At 47.9% G+C, this 19,834-nt stretch overlaps 2 protein-coding genes across 9 annotated transcripts in view; one reads left to right on the forward strand and one right to left on the reverse strand.

The window, feature by feature from the left end:
* Positions 1-899: 899 nt before the first annotated feature.
* Cdan1 (codanin 1) lies at positions 900-15,164 on the forward strand. Of its 5 annotated transcripts, none has more exons than XM_038331875.1 (28): positions 900-993; positions 1,209-1,699; positions 1,881-2,087; positions 2,283-2,452; positions 2,567-2,680; positions 2,759-2,837; positions 3,591-3,711; positions 3,873-3,982; positions 4,365-4,454; positions 4,943-5,018; positions 5,506-5,711; positions 6,018-6,138; positions 6,277-6,423; positions 6,582-6,748; positions 7,073-7,160; positions 7,378-7,467; positions 7,652-7,706; positions 7,894-8,027; positions 8,108-8,211; positions 8,648-8,806; positions 9,468-9,531; positions 9,708-9,786; positions 9,967-10,115; positions 11,483-11,590; positions 11,677-11,740; positions 11,864-12,045; positions 12,958-13,065; positions 13,624-15,164. In XM_038331875.1, the coding sequence occupies exons 1-28, from the start codon at positions 904-906 to the stop codon at positions 13,747-13,749; spliced, it is 3,699 nt and encodes a 1,232-aa protein (XP_038187803.1). In that variant the 5' UTR covers positions 900-903; the 3' UTR covers positions 13,750-15,164. The 5 variants fall into 5 exon arrangements, 4 of the variants coding, with proteins under 4 accessions (XP_038187803.1, XP_038187804.1, XP_038187806.1 ...); XM_038331876.1 differs by having other exon boundaries at positions 1,884-2,087; XM_038331878.1 differs by lacking the exon at positions 13,624-15,164 and adding an exon at positions 12,266-12,336 and having other exon boundaries at positions 12,958-13,062.
* Positions 15,165-17,562: 2,398 nt separating this feature from the next.
* Stard9 (StAR related lipid transfer domain containing 9) overlaps positions 17,563-19,834 on the reverse strand; it is an 88,019-nt gene continuing 85,747 nt past the window's right edge. The window contains exons 28-33 of one of the 4 annotated variants that reach the window (XM_038331874.1): positions 19,681-19,802; positions 19,412-19,476; positions 19,094-19,296; positions 18,846-18,925; positions 18,528-18,686; positions 17,563-18,108 (exon numbers count right to left, since the gene is read on the reverse strand). In XM_038331874.1, coding sequence (XP_038187802.1) covers positions 18,007-18,108; positions 18,528-18,686; positions 18,846-18,925; positions 19,094-19,296; positions 19,412-19,476; positions 19,681-19,802 — 731 coding nt within the window. In that variant the 3' untranslated portion in view covers positions 17,563-18,006. Of the gene's footprint in view, positions 18,109-18,527; positions 18,687-18,845; positions 18,926-19,093; positions 19,330-19,411; positions 19,803-19,834 lie in introns of all 4 variants that reach the window. The other 3 variants (XM_038331873.1, XM_038331871.1, XM_038331870.1) reach the window with 3 other exon arrangements.

A 19,834-nucleotide genomic window follows, 5' to 3' on the forward strand; every position in this document is an offset into this window, starting at 1 on the left:
TGGCATTACAGGCGTGCACCACCACCGCCTGGCTGGATTTGTTTTTTTTTTAAACCAAGGAGCAACGTCCGAAAATCATGTTTTTCAGAATAAGGGACCGACAGGAGATGCAGCCCAAGGGTTAACCAGCAAGTGGGGAGATGGTGCATGGGTGTAAACACCTGCAGAAATGCCTTTCTCTTAAGCTGATCGTGAATACGCTTGACTTCTCAAATACAAGAAGTTGAAATAGTCACCTGATGTAAACAATTTCATACAGTGTATAAAGGAGTAAATACAAGTCTGAAGGACACTTCTGTGTGTATGGTGTCGTGGGGACCTTTCATAAGGTTGTGATCTGAGGGTTTTTACGAAGATGCCTCTCAGCAGGAACTATGTGCTAAACTGTCAGTTGATGGAGACCACCTGAAAGCTTGGCCAGTGGTGAAAAGTCAGCCTCTCTGGGGGTGGGGGAGGTCAAAATAGGAGGTTACTCACGTAACTTTTTTTTGGTTGGGGAGGGAGTGAATCAAAAAGCTCTGTTTTCGGTGGCCGGAGGCTGTGTTTACGGCAGATGTGTGGTCTTAGAGTTGTTCACTTTTTTTTTTTTTGGCCTATCCTCTCTTTCGGACTCGGATCTCCGCAGAGCTGCGTCCGTCTCCTAGCAGCCCCGTCCAAGCTCACGCTGCTCCTGGGCCAGGCAGTCAGGGCAGGGCCTCCCGGCGCCCCGCAGGCCTGCGCTGGCGGGGCCGGTAGACTAGGGCCGAGAGCGCCGAGAACCTTCCCCGGCGGCCAGAGCCAGGCCCCACCCCGCAAAGCCCCGCCCCGCCGCCCAACGGTCGCTCCGGGCTGCCGGCTCCGCCCCTCCCGGCCGCCCGTGGCGCGTCTGCGCCTGCGCAGTAGCCTCAGAGCGCCAGGACCGGGATGGCGGCCGTTTTGGAGTCGCTGCTGCGCGAAGAGGTGCCGGTCGCAGCCGCCGTGCGGTGGATCGCGCGCAGCACCCCGAGTTCGGAGGTAACAGTGCCGACGCGTCCTCAGGCCTGTCTGGAATGCGCTTCCCGCGGGGGACGCTGCCTCAGTCTCTTCTCCCAGCCGGCTCTGGTTGACGGCCCGCGCCTAGGGCGCTTCTCTGGGCGCCACTGCCGGGCCGCCCACCCTGCGGCCTGAGCGGCTGGCGGCCGGGGCTGTCAGCTGACCCTTTCGCCTCGCGACCTCTGCTTCTTCCCCAGGATAACTCCGAGGTGGCCGCTCTGAGCGCGCTTCGGCCTCTGCGGAAGGAATTCGTGCCGTTCCTGCTGAACTTCCTGAGGGAGCAAAGCAGCCGCGTCCTCCCGCAGGGCCCCTCAACCCCGGCCAAGACCCCGGGCGCCTCGGCCGCCTTGCCAGGGAGGTCGGGGGCCCAGCCACGGGGTGGCCGTGGGGCGCGCAGCCAGCTTTTCCCTGCGGCCGAGCCCCTCAGCACCGCTGCCGAGGCGCCACTGGCCCGCCGTGCGGGCCGCAGGCGGGGGCCGGGACCGGGGCCGTCCCGCGAACGAGGAGGTCGCGGCCCCGGGGGCCCGGAGGAGGGGGGCAGCGGCGAGAGCCCGCCCTGGGCCGGGGGCCGGAAGCCTCGGGGCTCAGGCAGCCCCGGTAGCCCCAGACACTCGCTCTCTGATCCGCCAAACCTCAGCAACTTGGAGGAGTTCCCTCCCGTAGGCACCGTTCCTCCCGGCCCTGCAGGGTGAGAATCGGCCCTTATTGCAAGACATTCGCTAAAGCGGGGCTGGGCGCCCCACAGTAGAAAGTGCGATGGTTAGAAGGCTGAGAGGGAAGAAGCCACAATGAGGGGCCGCGGGTGGAGGGCGGCTGAAAGGGCCCTGCTGTTGTGGGCTGATGTGAGAAAAACCTGTGATTATTCTCAGCAGGACGAAGCCTTCTCGAAGGATCAACCCAACTCCGGTGAGCGAAGAGCGGTCGCTTTCCAAGCCCAAGACCTGCTTCACCTCACCCCCAATCAGCTGTGTCCCCAGTTCCCAACCCTCAGCCCTGGACACTAGCCCTTGGGGCCTTGGCCTTCCCCCAGGGTGCAGAAGTCTGCAAGAGGAGCGGGAGATGCTCAGGAAGGCGCGGTATGGCTTTGCCGCCACCTGGGATGTCAGCTTCCCTCTTGTGCGGGACTTGCAGGGATTTTTCCTGAACTTGATTTCTCCCTTGGGGATTCTGGGTTTGCTTCCTGGGCTCTTGATATCTTCTTGGCAGAACTTGAGTATGACTGTCGCTGGAAAGCCAGGCTGAGTAATCCTGCCATCCCTCTGTTCACGTAGCTCCACGCAGCTGCAGCAGTCACCTACCCCGGCCTGTCCCATCCCAGAGTTGGGGTCTCCCATCCCCAGTCGGACAGGAAGCCTCACAGCAGAACCTGCTGACCCAGCCCGAGTGTCTTCTCCACAGCGCCTGGAACTGGTAGCCCTTATCTACTCCTCGTGCATTGCTGGTAAGAGCAGAGGGAGCTGCGGTGGGTATGCTTGCCAACTACAGGGTAAGAGAATGGGTGAGGCACGTTGTCAGTGGTGTCCAATGTTATGGCTTTTTTTTTTTTTTAATCTAGAGAACCTGGTACCAAACCTTTTCTTGGAGCTTTTCTTTGTCCTTCAGCTCCTTACTGCCCGGAGAATGGTGGCCACCAAGAATAGTGACCTTGACTCAAGTCAGGGCACCCAAGGTCAGTAAGCAAGTCTCATTTTGAGAACTGAGGTTTGCAGGTGGGATAGTTCTAACTAACCATTTGCTGTTGTCCTAGATCCCCTGGAAACGCCCCTGTTTCAGAGCATCCATGACTGCGTCTTCTTTGCGGTGCAGGTTCTGGAGCACCAGTTTCAGTGAGTTTTCCTAGCTGAGGTGGTGTGTTTAGTCTCGTGTCTGTCTGCTTCTAGCCATTCAGGATGCGTGATTGTGCTTAACATAGATACTATGGCCCTAGACCTTTTTCACCTATTTTCTGGTTGGTTGGTTGGTTCTTTTGAGACAGAGGCTTACTATGTAGCCCTTGGCTGGCCTTGAACTCCCTGTGTAGACCAAACTAGCCTTGAACCTGCATAGATCTGCCATCCTCTGCCTCTCAAGTACTAGAACTAAAGGCACCTGTAACATTTAATTTTGTGTCAAGGCTGAGTTTCTTCCCTAAAGAAATTAAATAGCTGGGTCTGGTGCCAAGCCTGGATTGCGAGTTAAAAGACCGGCCCAGGTTGCAGAAAATGCAAAACTAGCTTTGAATCTTAGTGAGATATAGTCCCAAATAATAAATACCAAAGAGGGGGACAAAGGGCCTAAGTATATAAATCAGTGGAGCGCTTGCCAGCCATGTGAAGAGCCCTGTTTAAGACAAAAAAAAAGAATAGTAATAATTAGACGTGGAGACTGACTTATGTTTATAGCTGTCTATGTTCCTAGCTTGCTCTCTCGATCTCAGCTCCATGAGGTCTTATTCTTCACCCTTTACCTTCATCAAATTAATCCTTAGCTTATAACCTTGCCATACTTACTTAGGCTTAAACACTGCCTTGTGTGTCAGGTGTACTTTGTGCTTGTAGCCTGTGATTCAGTCTCAGTCATATGTGCTCCTGTCTTTGCAGGGTTCTCTCCTACCTGGACAAAGGGACCTTGAAACTGCTGGCTGAGAATGAGCGGCTGATGTGCTTCTCTCCAGCTCTGCAAGGCCGCCTCCGAGCTGCTTATGAAGGCAGTGTTGCCAAGGTAGTCACCCCACTTAGGTTCCTAGTAGCCTAGACATTTTGTAAATTCAGACAATCTTCATGGTGCTGTCAGGTGGGCTAACTCTGGACAGGAATAAGGAGTAAAGTCTTCTAACATGATTACAGCAGGTCTTATTTTCTAATGTTGTTGGCATGTTTTAGGTCTCTCTGGTGATACCACCCTCTGCTCAAGCTGTCTCCTTTCAGCCAGAAACTGACAATCGTGCCAACTTCTCCAGTGATCGAGCCTTTCATACTTTTAAAAAACAGAGGTGAAAAGAAGGGACCTGTTGAGGAGGGAATAGAAAGCAGTTTATTGTCATAGAAGTAGGACTTAGGCGCTAAAAGTGGTGGGTTAGTACTGTCAGGCCTTTTCTGACAGTCATCATAAAGCCTGTTGGCTTCATTCTGTTTCATGTCCACAGACCTGAATCCCTGAGCTTAGCCAACCATCTTAGGGTCAACTTTCCCTGTCCACAGATGCCTATGATGTGCTGCTGCTGGGTCTGTAACATACCATCATGTAGAGAACTATGGAGGTTAAGGATGGGCTGTGGGTAGGCCTATCTTAAACCTTCCAAGCAAGGGAAAGTGCTGTGGGAAGTGGGTGAAAGGCAACGGGGATTCAGCTGATCAAGCTTGCATATCTTTCAGGGATGTGTTCTATGAGGTGCTCCGAGAGTGGGAAGATCATCATGAGGAACCCAGCTGGGATTTTGAGAAGGGCTTGGGTAGCAGGATCAGGTGGGTGCTCTGCCCTTGCTCAGTTTGTCTCCTTGCTCTGACAGTGAGGAGCAACCCACTGATATTTAGGGTGATTGTTGGGAAGCTTTGCCCCGTGTCTTCCTCAGTCTCTAGTTGTTGGTAACTACCTAGATGAAAAAGGATTTCTCTCTGTAGCTTCTCAGACTCAGTGACAAATGCTTGGGAAGGGACAAAGCTCATAGATCCAGGCTGCATAGGCAGATGACCAGGTTGTTGACCAAGTGTCCTTTGTCCTTGTTTCCCTCTCACATTGAGCACGGAGTTCACTGTCACTGAGCATGACCTGAAGATCTGAGAGGGCATTTCTTGGTGGGTTAAGTCTGTCTAGCCTGGAGGAATCTTGGTGGTGAAGGGAACAAACACATCTTGCTTTCTTCTTTGTGGGCCTCCTGGCAGTCTTCAGTAAACAGACAGAATATGTTGTTTATCTCCTCCCATGTGCTGTATATCTGCCCCTTACTCCTCAGAGCCATGATGAGTCAACTGTCAGCAGCCTGCAGCCACAGCCACTTTGTCCGGCTTTTCCAAAAACAGCTTCTCCAGGTAACAACTGCAGCGGCAGCCAAAAGATGTGGGCAGCTAGATAGATTAAGGCTAGCACTAGGGACCACATGGACCACCTGCTAGATTCTGGCTTAATTTAAAAGGATTTCTACTTTTGGTAGTTGAAACTGCCTTCTCTGACCTCATGCTCTTACCTAACCTCTCAACTACCATTCCTTTCTTGACTTGTGCTAAGGTACTAAGAGAGCTTAATAGTCAGGATCCTTTCAAATTCTACTTCTAGTGACCTGAGGTAAATGCTTGCTTTGTAGTTTCTGTCTCTTCTCCTTTCAATTTAGAAGATAAACCCTCCATAGTGCTTGTTACTTTCTTTCTTTCATACCTAAGGTCTCACTCATGCTAGGCAAGTGTTTCCCACTGAGCTATATCCTAAGCCCATTTTTTACTTACTTTGTTCAGTCTTTCTTTTTCATGGGTTTGTTTTTGTTTTTGTTTTTTATCTCTCCTCCCTTTGTGGACATCTCAGATGTGTCAGAGCCCTGGCAGTGCTGGGGGATCCGTCCTGGGTGAAGCTCCAGATGTGTTGAATATGTTAGGAGCTGACAAGTTGGGACGGTTGCGGCAGCTCCAAGAACGCCTTGTAGCCCCTCAGAGCAGCGGGGGTCCCTGCCCACCCCCCACCTTCCCAGGCTGTCAAGGCTTCTTTAGGGATTTCATCATGAGTGCCAGCAGGTAAGGGTCTCCTGTGACACACCAGGAGAAAGACTGAGACCAGGAAAGGTTTGGTTTCCCCAGAGGGCAAATCACTGGACATATCTGGAAGTGATTTCTGTGTTCTATCATTTATATTTGCTGGCTCTCATCTTTCTTCTGGTTCTTGCACCCACATAGGTAATACCATTTCCCTTTAGCCTCCCCATCTTCCTTGTGAGTCCTTTCTGGGGTACTTCTTCTAATCACTAGTTCTTCTTCTTCTTTTTTTTTAAACATATTTCAGTGATTTTTTTTATTTTATCTTTTGCTCTTCCCCCACCCAAGCTTCCATTTTAATCAGCATCTTATGGATAGTTTGAGCTTGAAGATTCGGGAACTCAATGGCCTTCCCCTGCCTCAGCATGAGCCTGGTGATGAAGATGGGGAGTCAGATGTGGATTGGCAGGTTAGAAAACAGAATAAGGGAGACGATGGGGTCTGATTGGGGAGGGAAAGGATATATGTTTAAGGGAAACTTAATGGATTTTAAATTGTTCTAGAAGACTTACGCAAAGGACATTGTTTCACTTGATTGTTTATGCAGGGTGAAAGGAGGCAATTTGCTGTAGTGCTTCTTAGTCTTAGACTTTTGGCTAAATTTCTGGGCTTTGTGGCTTTCCTACCATACCGAGGACCTGAACCACCCCCAACCCGTGAACTTCAGGACTCTATTCTGGCCCTCAGGAGCCAGGTGAGTGCATGGGAGATCTCTGGGTAAGGAGGACCTGGGTAGACCAGCTAAGTGTGGAGACTGACTGGTTTCCTTGGCTATTCTAGAAACCTGGCAGGTTAGAGGGTGGTCAGCCCCTTTCAAGGGCCTGCTCATTGACAAAATCCTGGCTTTCTCAGGTCCCTCCTGTCCTAGATATACGGGCTTTGCTACAGCAGGGGTTGTGGGCCCGCCGGGCAGTACTCACTGTGCCTTGGCTGGTGGAGTTCCTCTCTTTTGCTGACCACATTGTCCCCTTGCTGGACTACTACCGGAGTGTCTTTACTCTCCTGCTGCACTTATATCGGTGAGTAGAACAAGACTTATTTACATAGCCCTGTTACTTATAAAGAGGGCCTAGAAATCTATACGTCTTTGTGGTTCCACAGCCGTAACGGCCTCAGGAGAGGCAGGACTGTGATAGTTATTTTCCGTTCCGTTGGTCCTTCTGTCAATCTTACGGCCTAGCAAAGAAGGATGTGAGGTGCAAGTCTCACTGAGGTCCTGTTTGTATTCTCAGTAGTAGTGTGATTTCGGTCTGCTTTTGCGAACTCCCTTCCCAGTGATAGCTTTTATTTACTTCCTTCTATCCTTGGTACAAGTCTGTTCATATCCTCTGTTTACATTTTAGGAGTTTGATCTTATCGAAGGAGAATGAAGGGGAGATGTGCTTCCTGAACAAGCTGCTACTGCTTGCTGTCCTAGGCTGGCTTTTCCAGGTAGATAGATGGGCTGGATAGGGTAGTGGGTGACTGCTGTGGCAGGACAGGAAAGCTGTAGTCTGGGCAAGTCAGGGACAGAAAAGGAAGGTTCTGAGAGGGATGGATATTGCTATGGCTTCAGAAGACAACTTGCTTGACCCGAGGCCCCAGTAGATGAGAAAGTATGACAAGTCTCAGAGTGACAGCGGAGCTCTAACTGCCTTCCTCTTACCAGATACCGACAGTTCCTGAGGATTTGTTCTTTCTAGAAGATGGTCAGGTAGATGCTTTTGAGGTGGACACAGCTACTTCAGAGCATGGTTTGGTGAGTGTTGGGGGTCAAACCAGGGTCATGTGAATACCAGGAATTATTTAATTAGATAAAGGCCCACCAGCAGACACACTAGGAAAGACTTAAGATGTTTCTCCTGCTTGACTCCCCATTTCTGTGCATTTGTGAGGAAAGGGGCACTGCCTTCCCCTTCCAAACCTGGCCTGTTCTTCCGCAGGACAGTGTGCCTGTTGTGGACCAGCAGCTGCTGTATACCTGCTGCCCCTACATTGGTGAGCATCCCTGTCTCCCGTGGCCAATGTATGTCTTATCATGGACACCCAAGAAGACCTGACTCCTTAGCACATTGCTTTGTTCTTAGACTCTCTGGGCACTTCATCCTGTTTGCTCCATAAAGGCTATGGTGTTTGGAAGAGGGGGGTGGTAATTTTGGAATTAAGACCTTTGAATTCTCTACAGGAGAACTCCGGAAACTGCTTGCTTCCTGGGTTTCAGGCAGCAGTGGGCGGAGTGGGGGTTTTGTGAGGAAAATCACTCCCACTACCACCACCAGTCTAGGAACCCTGCCTCCCAAGACCAGCCAGGGGTTGCAGGTAAGGGCAGAGGGTAGGGAAATGGGGAGGCAGAAGGGAACCCTCATGGTACTACTACTACTGTCTTCACCTCCTGCCAGGCTCAGCTTGCCCAGGCCTTTTTCCACAACCAGCCACCCTCCCTGCGCAGGACTGTAGAATTTGTGGCAGAAAGAATTGGATCGAACTGTGTCAAACACATCAAGTAAGAGTGGAATGAGAGCCCTAGTCTTTTTTTTTTTTTAAAGACTTTTTTTTAATGAATTATTTAACTTTATGTGCATTGGTGTGAAGATATCAGATCCCTTGGAACTAGATTTGCAGACAGTTGTGAACTGTCATGTGGGTACTGGGAATTGAACCTGGGTCCTCTGGAAAAGCAGTCAGTGCTCTTAACTGCTGAGCTATCTCTCTAGTCCCCAGGAGTCCTAGTCTTAATCCCTTATCATTTTCTTCCTTTAAATTCTTAGCATCTAGTTGCCAAACTGAGCAAATTCGCCTGGGGGAGTCAAGAGGCTGAAATTATATCCTTTGAAGGGCATTTTGACCAAATTTCTCTGTTTGTAGCCCCTTTCCTCTTAACCCAGCTAACTGCCCCCCCCCCCAAAAAAAAAAAAAAAACTTTGTTCTCTCTGATAAAGGGCAACGCTGGTGGCAGATCTGGTGCATCAAGCCGAGTCACTTCTTCAGGAGCAGCTGGCGACGCAGAGAAAGCAATGGGGAGACCCAGCCCAGCTGTTGGAATTCTTGTGTTCTCAACTGTGCCCCCATGGGGCTCAAGCATTGACCCAGGGGCGGGAGTAAGAACTGGCGATCTATTTGACTCTCCTAATCTCCTGAAGTCTCCTCTTGGTTTTTGTTAACTTTCTGTTTCTTTTTTTTTGTTTGTTTGTTTGTTTGTTTTGTTTTCCGAGACAAGGTTTCTCTGTAGCTTTTGGAGCCTGTCCTGGAACTAGCTCTTGTAGATCAGGCTGGCTTTGAACTCACAGAGATCTACCTGCCTCTGCTGGGATTAAAGGCGTGCGCCACCACCACCCAGCTAGCTTTTTGTTTCTTGAGACAAGGTCTTACTCTGTCTAGTCTAGGCTGACCTGGCCCCAAAGTCCTAAGTGCTGAGATTATAGGCATGAGCTACCACACCCAGCTTCCTTTAGATCTTTTTCCCTGTCCTTTCACATCCCTCTTGTCCATTTCTTTTCTTTTCACTCCTTTGCTCTGATCCCTTTTCTGAAGGGTTATGTCTTTGGGTACAAAGTCCAGATATTAAGTTGGAAGAGTGTATGTAATGTATGGCTAATGGGTGGGTTTCTCCTTCCTCCAGCATCTGTTGTAGGGCAGGAGAATGGACAGCACTTCCTTCTGAGATAGAGTTTTCAGGTCATAGACCTGGTGCTCTTGGGCATTTACTTTGTAAGTCAGTCTACAATACCTAGATGTTGACCTCCTCCTGTCTTTTCTCAGGTTTTGCCAAAAGAAGAGCCCCATTGCTGTGCGAGCACTGCTGCCAGAAGAAACTCCAGCTGCTGTACGTAGGAAGGAAGCCTGCAGTTAGCAGGCCAGTAGGCATGCATGCATGTGCTCATATGTGTACACATGCACCTGTGTGAGGCTGCTGTAGGGTAGGGTGGGTCTTGAACTATAGCATCTAATGTTGTACCCACCTTCCCAAATCCCTGACTCAGCAGTCCTTCTCTGCCACAGGTTCTAAACAGTGCAGAGAACATTGCTGTGGGGCTTGCAACAGAGAAAGCCTGCTCTTGGTTGTCAGCCAACATTACAGGTGAGATCTAGGAAAGGAATGACTGAACCGAGTTTTTAAAGGTGGACGGGCAAGGTATTGAGCAGTTTGTGGGAGATTAGGCGAGCCAGTTAGAGCCAGTGAAAGGTGTGGGTTGTCATGGCAAGCCCATGCAAGGGAACACTCTAGTGACTCCATTCTTGTTCTCCCTCTGCCTGGCAGCGCTGATTAGAAGGGAGGTGAAAGCAGCCGTGAGTCGCATGCTACGAGCCCAGGGTCCTGAGCCAACTGCCCGGGTGGAGCGGAGGGGCTGCTCCCGAGCCTGTGAGCACCATGCTCCCCTCCCCTCCCACCTCATCTCCGAGATAAAAGTACACAGCTACCCTACTCCTTTTGGCTTTCTCACTCCCTCTCCCTGCTGCTTATTTCTTTTTTCACATTGGCTTCAGGATTTGTATAGAAGCTTTGTGTGTTGTCTTGCTGGTTTCTGTTTCTTTCCATACTGAATGGGATTACATAGAGCAAAGCTGAATTGGTTTTCCTAAGACTTTTGTTCTAGAATCACCCAAAAAGTTAGATCTAAAGGGTTGTTTTTTTTTGAGACAGGGTACTACTATGTAGCTCTGGCTGGCCTAGAACTCACTGTGCATACCAATTTAACTTCAGACGTACAGAGATCCACCTATGTCTGCCTTCCCAGCACTGAGATTAAAGGTGTATGTCACAACAACAGGCCAGATCTAAAGTTTTTAACTAAATGCATCATATATATGTGGTAGAAATGGCTGTAAAATATAGTGGAAAAAATTTGGAGGGGGGGCATTTCAGTGTCTGGATGTGGTTTCTGTACTATTCTTCCATGTGGGTGATAATGCTAGCTATTACGCATAAACTGTCCATTCTAATGGATAATGAGACTTGGATTCTCAGCTATTCTGGAGGCTGGGGCAGAAGGATCACAGAACTAGACCAGTCTGGTCAACTTAAATAAGACTGTCTTAAAAATTTATAAAACAAGTAGATAGTGTAAGCTTTACATATTATTCCTTGGTGTAGGGGCTGGGGACTGACTCTATTATAGAGGAAGGATCAGCAAAAACCAAAAACATGGTCCAAAATGATTTGGTTTTGTAAATAAAGTTTTATTGAATGCAGTCATATCCGTTTGTTTATAAAGTATCTGACTGCATTTTTGGTATCAAAGCAGAGATGAATGCTTGGAGCAATATTTAGGCCTTGAGACTCCCAAGGACTAAAATACTATCTAGTGGTCTGGGAATAAAGATGTAGAATAGAGACTAGAAAACAAAGTCCCTCGGTGGGGACTGTAGGAAGGAGAGGGAAAGGTGTCAGGCTAGATAACACTTCTCGATATGCAGAAGATTTCTTATTTTGAGATGTCTGAGAAGGTGTTAAGACTCTAAATAGGACAGTTTCTCTAATGTTTTAAGATGCCTTCTGGGAATTGGTTAGTTTTGTCTCGAGGTGAGTAACATCTTTGGAGCTCTCTGGCAGCACACAGTCTGTAGGCTTATCACTTCATCTACTTCCCGGGTTGTCAACATAATTGTTTATCCTAGCTGTGCTATACTGCCTGAGCCTTAGCCCTAAGAACACGTTGACCCAGTTGCTTCACCCGCTTGGGCTCTTTTCCTTCTGCCTCTCTCCACCGGCTGATTTCCATCCCAAACCAAGTTTCTGTCAGCCTGGCATAAGGTCTCAACACTGCTCTCTACAGGATGTGCTCTCCCTGGCTGCGGGGCCTCGGGACCCTGAGGAGGGAGTTTCCCCAGAGCATCTGGAACAGCTCCTAAACCAGCTGGGCCAGTCACTGCGGTGCCGCCAGGTGAGATGTGGCATGAGCCACATTGGCTTAGGGCCAGTCCTTAGACTAGTAAGAATGATGTTCATGTCTCCCCTTTTCCCCTGTAGTTCCTGTGCCCAACTGCTGAGCAGCATCTGGCCAAGTGCTCTGTGGAGTTAGCTTCCCTCCTGGGTATGGTTCTTTTTCCATTAAATCCCTCATGCCACATTCCTCAAACCCCAAGGTTAGGTACAAACAAGATTAAGAGCATGGGGCATGCGCTTCTGCCTCCATTTAAACTTTTTCTTTCTGTAGTTGCAGACCAGATCCCCATCCTAGGGCCCCCAACACAGCACAGGCTAGAGCGAGGACAGGCTCGAAGGCTTCTGCACATGCTGCTTTCCTTATGGAAGGATGACTTCCAGGGGCCAGTTCCACTACAGCTTTTACTCAGCCCAAGAAATTTGGGGCTTCTGGCAGATACTCGGCCAAGGGAGGTAAGTCAGGCACAGGTCCTCTGCCTGTAGTTTCGGTTTCTTTTGGGGTGGGAGGTTAGATAGATTTTATGTGTACGAAGTTTTTGCCAGCACGCATGTATGTATACTATGTGCATATGTTTTGGAATCCCTTAGACCTATGGTGGCTATGAACCACCATGTCAGTACTGAGAATTGAATTTGCCAAACAAGTGCTCTTAACCTATGACCATCTCTCTAGGCCCATGTGTATGGATTTTCAAATAGGATCTCACTCTAGTCCGCAGCGTTCTTCCTGCCTCTGCCTCCCAGGTGCTGATTACAGATGTGAGCTATCATGCCTACCTAGCTCCTCCACTCATGTTGTGTGTGTTAAGGGGATTCTGTTATGTGTGGGCTGTACTTGTTAGTGAGCACTGTTCATGCTAAATCTGAAGGTCATTAATTGGATAAACTAGGAGGGTATTGGGCTTTTAGAATTTTCCTATCTCTAGCTCCCCCAGCACTCAGGCTACAGATAAACAAACACAGGTTTCCAAACCCAGGCCATTATGTTTGCACATCAGGCACTTTACTGAGCTCTCTCTCTTCATCCCTGCAAGGCATGTTCTTAACATTGTTCAGTGCTTCATCCCAATGTTTTTGTTTTGTTTTTTAAGACAGGGTTTCTCTATGTAGCTCTGGCTGTCCTGGAACTTGCCCTATATACCAACCAGGGTGTTCTCGAACTCAGAGGTCTGCTTGACTCTGCCTCCTAAGTGCTGGGTTTAAAGGCGTGTGCCACCACCATTGCCCAGGTGCAGCAAGTGCCTTAACAGCATGCCGAGCCATCTCTCTAACCTCTTGGGACTACTGTCCAGTCCTCAGTCCCTACTGTTAAGAGTACTGTGTGTGGTCTTGACAACTTTTGACCTTCTCTGTGGTGTTTTGCAGTGGGACCTGCTACTGTTCTTACTCCGGGAGCTGGTAGAAAAGAATCTCATGGGACAGCTGGAGATAGAAGCCTGTTTGGGCAGCCTTAATGAGGCCCAGTGGCCAGGGGTAAGGAGTCTTAATCTCTTGGTCTTATATGAAGAGAGAAAATGTCTCATTTGTCCTAAAGATTGCCTGTGTAGCCCAGGCTAACCACAAGCTTGCATTCCTTCTGCTTGCTGAGTGCTGGGATTTCAGTTGTGGGTCCATATAGCTGGCAGCTACATGCCAAGTGTTTCCAGTATTGGGTTTGATCTGTGTGGCTACTTTGCGAGACTCAGAAGACCAAAGGAGAAGGACAATTGGAAAGCAGCACAGCACAGTGAATATTCAGGATTTGAAGCTCAGATTTCAGCTTACGTTTAAAATGTTCTCGTGATTGAGAGCAAACCATAAAATAAGATTAAGACTTTGTGCCTCAGCTTCCTGTCAGAGTCCACTCTCCCTGCTAGAACTTAAGCCTTAGCTTGCTAATCTGGGCAAGTTTCTATTGATTTTTTCATAGAAGGCATTGGATGAAATGCCTGGGCTGTCAGTCTCTCCACTGTCTGTGAGAGCTTGTTGGGCTGACTTAGAAAGGGCAGACCATCTGGAATTCTTTTCTCTTAACCTTTCTACTTGTTTCAGGACTTCTCAGAAGAATTATCAACACTATTTCGCTTGTTCTTAGCTGAGCCCCATCTGCTAGAACCCCAGCTAAGAGCTTGTGAACTTATGCAACCAAACCGTGGAACAGTGCTGGCCCAAAGCTAGGGCTGGGAAGCAGCCCTCTTGGGCATGACTCCAGAACCTGCCTCCTGTGCCTCAGAAGGAGGCTCAAGAGCCCACTGTACGCCTTGCTGGGGCAAGAGTGGCCATACCAGTAATCAGGCTTACTGCTTCTAAGTGAAGGAAGTGTGTAGCTGCAGAGCATCCACAGACAAGGGCCTCAACACCTGAAGTCTAGAAGAAGGAGAATCGGATTCAGAGTCACAGTGGAAAAGCCTAGGCTCCAATCTTGGAGCAGAAGTAAGGCTGGAGTTTCTCGTTTGGATGCTAAATGAAATGCATGTATGCTGGTCAGTGCATTTCAAGCCTCAAGTTGCTGCTATTCCAGCATTTCTTAAAACTTATTCTGAGAAATCTTGATAGGCAAAGGACTGCTTTACTTGAGAAAGTTAACAAAACAAGGATTTGGAAGTCTACATTTTCTCACCTACAGAAGCTGGACTGTCACCCTACCCCCAAATATTGACAGCCTATTAATAAGGTAGGACACACCTATGTGAAACTTGGTCTTACGTGGACCTTCACCTCTTTGCAGGGACTTAGTCCTCAGACCAAGCATGGTGTAGAAAATTAGGGGGTTTGGGTCTTTTATAAATAAATCTTTTAACAAGGTCTTGATGGCTATTTTCCCCTGCTTTTATCCCCTTTCTTAAAGCAGGCCTTGTGCATTGCAGTGAGTGAACTGCCTTGTCTCTTCATGATGCTTGCATTCTTTGATGCTGAGACCCAGTCTTAGAGATACAATCTGCTATGAACTATTGCCATCTACTATCGACATATTCCCTGCTGTCTAGGCTGGCCCACGTGGCTGGTAGCTTTGGTGATATCTGTATTGTTGACCCTGGAATGTCTGATTTATCTCAGAACTTACTTTTGATCAAAAGCAGTCTTCTGGGTTATAGTTGTCAAGACCTCGTTTCTATAAATGGGCAGGTGATTTTTAAAAAATTATTTTTATTGCACTTAGCATGTCTGCATATAAGTGCTATGGCACACTTCTAGAGGTCGGAGAACTTCTTGGAGTCAGTTCTTCCGCCACATGGATCCCAGGGCTTAAATTCAGGTCATAAGGCTTGGCACCAAGCCATTTTGATAGCCTCTGGAACCATTGATTTTTAAGAAGACAGTATTTTGATAATGTGCTTTTATCCCCTAAAAAATAGTGGGCTTTTTCTTTTGGGGAGTAAGACTTGGGCTTTAATGGAAGTATCAGAAGGTTCTCAGTGATAAATCTTGAAGCCACATGTAAAATATTTGTATGCAGCATATCTTAGTTTGCTGCTGTCAAAAAGACTTCTGACCTAAGGAAAGTTAAGCTTCTCTAAACTTAAACTCACTTATCCATTGGTGTATCATCTCCTTCCCTTAATTCATTTTTATTAAAAAAAAGATTTAATGTACATTGGGGTTTTCCCTGCATGTATGTCTGTGTGAAGGTTTCTGATCCCCTAGAACTGGAGTTACAGATAGTTGTGAACTGCCATGTGGATGCTGGGAATTGAACCTGGGTCCTTTGGAAGAGCAGCAAATGCTTTCAACTGCCAAACAGCCCCACTTATCTCCATAAAATGCTTGAGCATCAAAAGTGTTTTTCCAGGTCTAGGATTTGGCCCAGGGGCCTTGCCTCATACATTAACCACAAACTTAGACTGCTCAGTTCTGTCAGTACTGGTATCAAGCCTAGGGAATTACTCTACCACTGAGCTTCAAACCCATAGACAGTCATAAATTTTCTTTTTCTTTTTCTGTTCTTAAAGGTCAGTATTACAAGGGTGTGGTTGAACCACAGCCCTGCCCCCAGAAAGCTGCGAGCCCTGGTAAAGGTGAGCAGTAGGCTAACAGCCAATTCTTATATTGTTTGGGAAAGCTTGCTGTTCAAATTGCAGGACTCAGCTATGAAGCAAGCCTTAAGGTGCACGCAGAGAAACTTGCTCGAACGGCTGATGATAAAGACAGGCAGCTAAAGAGCTAGATAGGGGACTAGTCATTCTCCTTTCTGTACATAAGTACTCTTTTTGGGGATGCCTGATTTATCTCAAAACTTCCTTTTAACCATAAACAGTCTTCTGGGTTATAGTAGGTGTGTGTTCTGTGGACCAGTAGCCAGTGTACCTGGGACTTTTTAGAGGTAAAAATACTCAGCTCCCAACCTGGCCAGGAACAGGTTTGGCCTGGGGTGATTCTCATGCCCTCCAAAGCCTGACTTACCCTTTGTCTTTTGCAATAGGATCAGTGCAGGTCCACAAATATGGAAATACACTGTGGTCAACCACTGCTTAATACATAATGGCACAGTCTTACAACTACATCTATCTTATTAAATAGATTCTTAGGGTTTTATTTTCCCCCTCCTGTATTCTTTAAATTTCTCTAGAGATGATTTAATTATGTATAAATAATTACAAGAAATTTTTGCTTGTATATCTTTTGATCTATGGTTAAATGGATGGATGTGGGACATGAAGCTACAGAGAGTTGACTCTGTGACAGATGGCTTACCATCTTATGCTAGATAGCCAACCTATTCCAATTCCTACAGTTGCTGAACTCATAGGAAATACTAGCACATGCATGTAAGCAGAAAATCTCAACTCTGGACCATAAGTAGATATGGCCATCATGATCCTCAAGGATGCTTCTCCCCCACCCCCCCTTTTGGTTTTTCCAGATAGGGTTTTTATGTATAGCCCTGGCTGTCCTGGAGCTCACTCTGTAGACCAAGCTGGCTTCAAACTCACAGGTCCACCTGCCTCGTGAGTGCTGTGATTAAAGGTGTGTACCACAACTGCCTGGATATTTTTTGTTTTGTTTTGAACAAATATTTTGACTTTTTGCGGTCAATAGTCTCAGTAAGGCACTTATATGAAAAGAGGCAGAAGCAGAAATTAAGAATGGTGGCTCATTGTCTTTAGTTTAGGACTTGGATGTTTTACAATATTCAGTTGGTAATATACTCTAAGGGATTAGAAAAATCTTGCAAAGAAGTATATCCTTTAACCATTCTTCTATCTCCATAAGAGTACCCTTTTCCACCAAAGAGTTTGAATGACAGAAATAGATGAGGTTTTTTGTTTTTTGAGACAGGGTTTCTTTGTATAGTCCTGGGTCTCCTGAACCTAGCTCTGTAGACAGATAGACCTGCCTCTGCCTCTAGAATGCTGAGATTAGAGTGTACACCACCTTCCAGCACTAAAAGTAATTTTTTATCCCCATCATTTCTGGAAGAACCTGGAACATCTTTAGTGTTCAGCCAGGCCAAGTGTCAAGATACAAGAAAACAATCCCTTTTCCATTCTCTCATATTAGAACAGTTAAACTCAGTACTTAAAAAGATGGTTCAATAGTTTTGTTGCTTGAGACAGGATCTCTTGTATCCCAGACTGGCTACCTAAAGGTGATCTTGAACTTCTACTACCAGAGTGCTATAGGCATGTGCCATCACACCCTACCCAGTCAGTAGATTTATATAAAAAGTAGGTTCCAGGTGTGGTGGCTCATAATCCCAGCATTTGGGAGACTGAGGCATTGTGTTGGCACAAGGTCAAGGCCTGCTGGAAATTAATCATCTCCAAGACAGTCTGTTTGAAATCCCTCTTACCATGTCAGCAAGCAGCATGTAGCTTCTCCTGTTACTGGTCTTCAGGCCCCACAGTTGCCTCCCATTGTACTGAGCTCAAGCTAGACTAACTGTACCAGTAACAGAGTGACCCAGTACAAGTAGGGTGTGCGCATGTAGGTAAATACGAATAGTAAAGCATTTGTAAACACTCGGTGAGAAAAAACAATTCTGAATCAGACTTTGGTTCATGCAGTTGCTTCTTTAAACTGGTTTGATCCTTTCTGTCACTCCATCACAAAATGGAGATGTATGTTGGAGGCAGATTCAGAGCACCCTTGGCTAGTGCTTGCCTGCCAAGGAGGCACCTTGCCAAGGCACTGCAGTCCCCAGTTCTGCAGGCTATACCTTTTCCAGTTTTTGGTGTGTTGTTGAGTCCCACAGGCAGGAAATAAAGGTGAGAAATCGAGTTTCATTGGACAGCCAGGGCCAGGAAATTCAAGTTGCTCACTCTTCAGAGGTAACCAAGTACTAAATACTGATTTTGCTGGCAATGCTGGGCTAATGCCATTTGTATAGTTGGCTACCACAGGCAGCCTGGGCTCTTCTTGCCTCAGGGTGTAGAAGCAGCTATAGTCTCAGGTGTTCTGGGCCTACATCTCAGCAGCTATCTCCACAACCCAATACTAACTACCAAGGAAGGATGCCAGCTTGGCCACAACCAGCGGCTGCTGTTTGATAAAGGAGTTCAGAAGATGAGGAGGGAAGCCTGGTGCACCCAGTTCCACCTGGAAAGAGAAGGAAGAAGTGAAGGTGTACAGACAGACCTGGAACAGCTATTCTGGTAGTGGTGACTGGAGATGCACATGGGCTCCTGAGTTTGGATCTAAGTACTAACCTTCCCTCCCCAATGTTGAAGGTGGAGTTGACCTGGGAGTTGGAGAGCTGTACTAGATGGGTGAGCTAGGATTCTGCTCTGTTGCTGCCTTCAGCTCCAACAATCCACCTACTCCCTAAGGACACTATAGTCAGCCCAGATAAGTTAGTCCATCTCTGGTGCTGGGGGCTTCACAAAGACTATAAATTGCTCATTCCCTCTACTTTAATTCCCCTTGCTATGAGCCTACTCTAGCCAGATGGCTTAGCAACCAGGGATTCTAGAAACATCCCAAGATATTCCATGAGGTAGGATGCAATGGTGTGTCACCTGGGCAAGGAAGATGACTCTGGTTATTTCTTTCCCCTCCATGATAAAAGGCTGCAGGACCCAGGCACTGGGCAGGATCTCTCCTCGGACCATTTTTCTGCTGGGTCTTGGCATGGATGTGTCATACACAGACTGAGCTGCCATAATTGACAGGTGCCCCTAGGGACAGAGATACATGTGAGTTCTCTACCTGTGTAATAAAAAACAGGGTATATATATAGTCAGGATGATGACTTAAGCCACCTTACCCTAGCACCTGCTAATTGCACCTCAGCCCAAGTTCATCCCAAAACATTTTACCACCAGCAATATAGGCACCTCTTTGGCTTCCACGCAGACACAGCAGAAATCACGCAGCTGCTTCAGCGCACACAGTGTGGTGTCACACACCAAATACACTAGAAGGACAGAAAGATTATTCCATGCTCAGAAGTCCCACTTTATTCCATTACTAGATCTCTAGCACAATTTTGCTGAGCAGTCTGGAGCTCCCAACAGTGCTGCTCCAACCCTCTACCTCTGACCCCTGGCCAGGCTTTCGGAAGCCTTCAAGCCCTTGGACTCACCCAGGCTGATACTGTTGGACACTCGCTGATGTAGCCTTGCTGTCTGGATGGGCTTGTGGTACAAAGGCCACAGAGTGGGATCACTCACAGCTGCCCACACATGAGAAAGTGGCTGTGACACCACACCTGCACCCAAGAAGCCGTGTCGAGTAGAAGAGAATTCCTTGTAGTAAAACTGTACCTCTTGTTCCTCACCCTGGTAGCTGGGAAACACAGGAGGCAAAATAGAAAGGAGGCTACCAGCATGAGGTGTGCCAGGAAAGCCAGGGCAGAGAAAGAATCATAGCAGAAGGACCAAAGCACTACAAAATAACTTACTTCCAGCCAGCTGTTGCCTGGCGGCTGAAGAGGTTGTGGAGATTATCTGAACAAGCAGCCATTACCTGGGGACAGAGGGTAGAAGCCAGCTCTCTAGGTTCAACAGTTCTGCTAACGTTTACTAAAGGCCCATTTATCAAGACGAAGAGTTGTTGAAGCTTCCATGCCTTCCTTGGTGGCCCTAATCTGCCTGGCTTCTTTCCCTCCCCATCCAGCATAAGTCTGGCCATAGCAACAGGAGGGGGAAACAAGTAGGCACAGAGACTCACATCAGCCATTGAGGTGTTGACAATGTGTTTAGCCAAATCCTGGTAGGGAGAGGAGAAGCAGGTCCCTAAACTGGATAGGCTGGAGGGAGAGCAGCAGCCACTGCCCAGGGAGGCTCTGCGACCTACAACAAAGAGATGATGGCTCTGTAATGAC

This window comes from Arvicola amphibius, chromosome 5, assembly GCF_903992535.2.
Source record: "Arvicola amphibius chromosome 5, mArvAmp1.2, whole genome shotgun sequence".
Lineage (NCBI taxonomy): Eukaryota > Metazoa > Chordata > Mammalia > Rodentia > Cricetidae > Arvicola > Arvicola amphibius.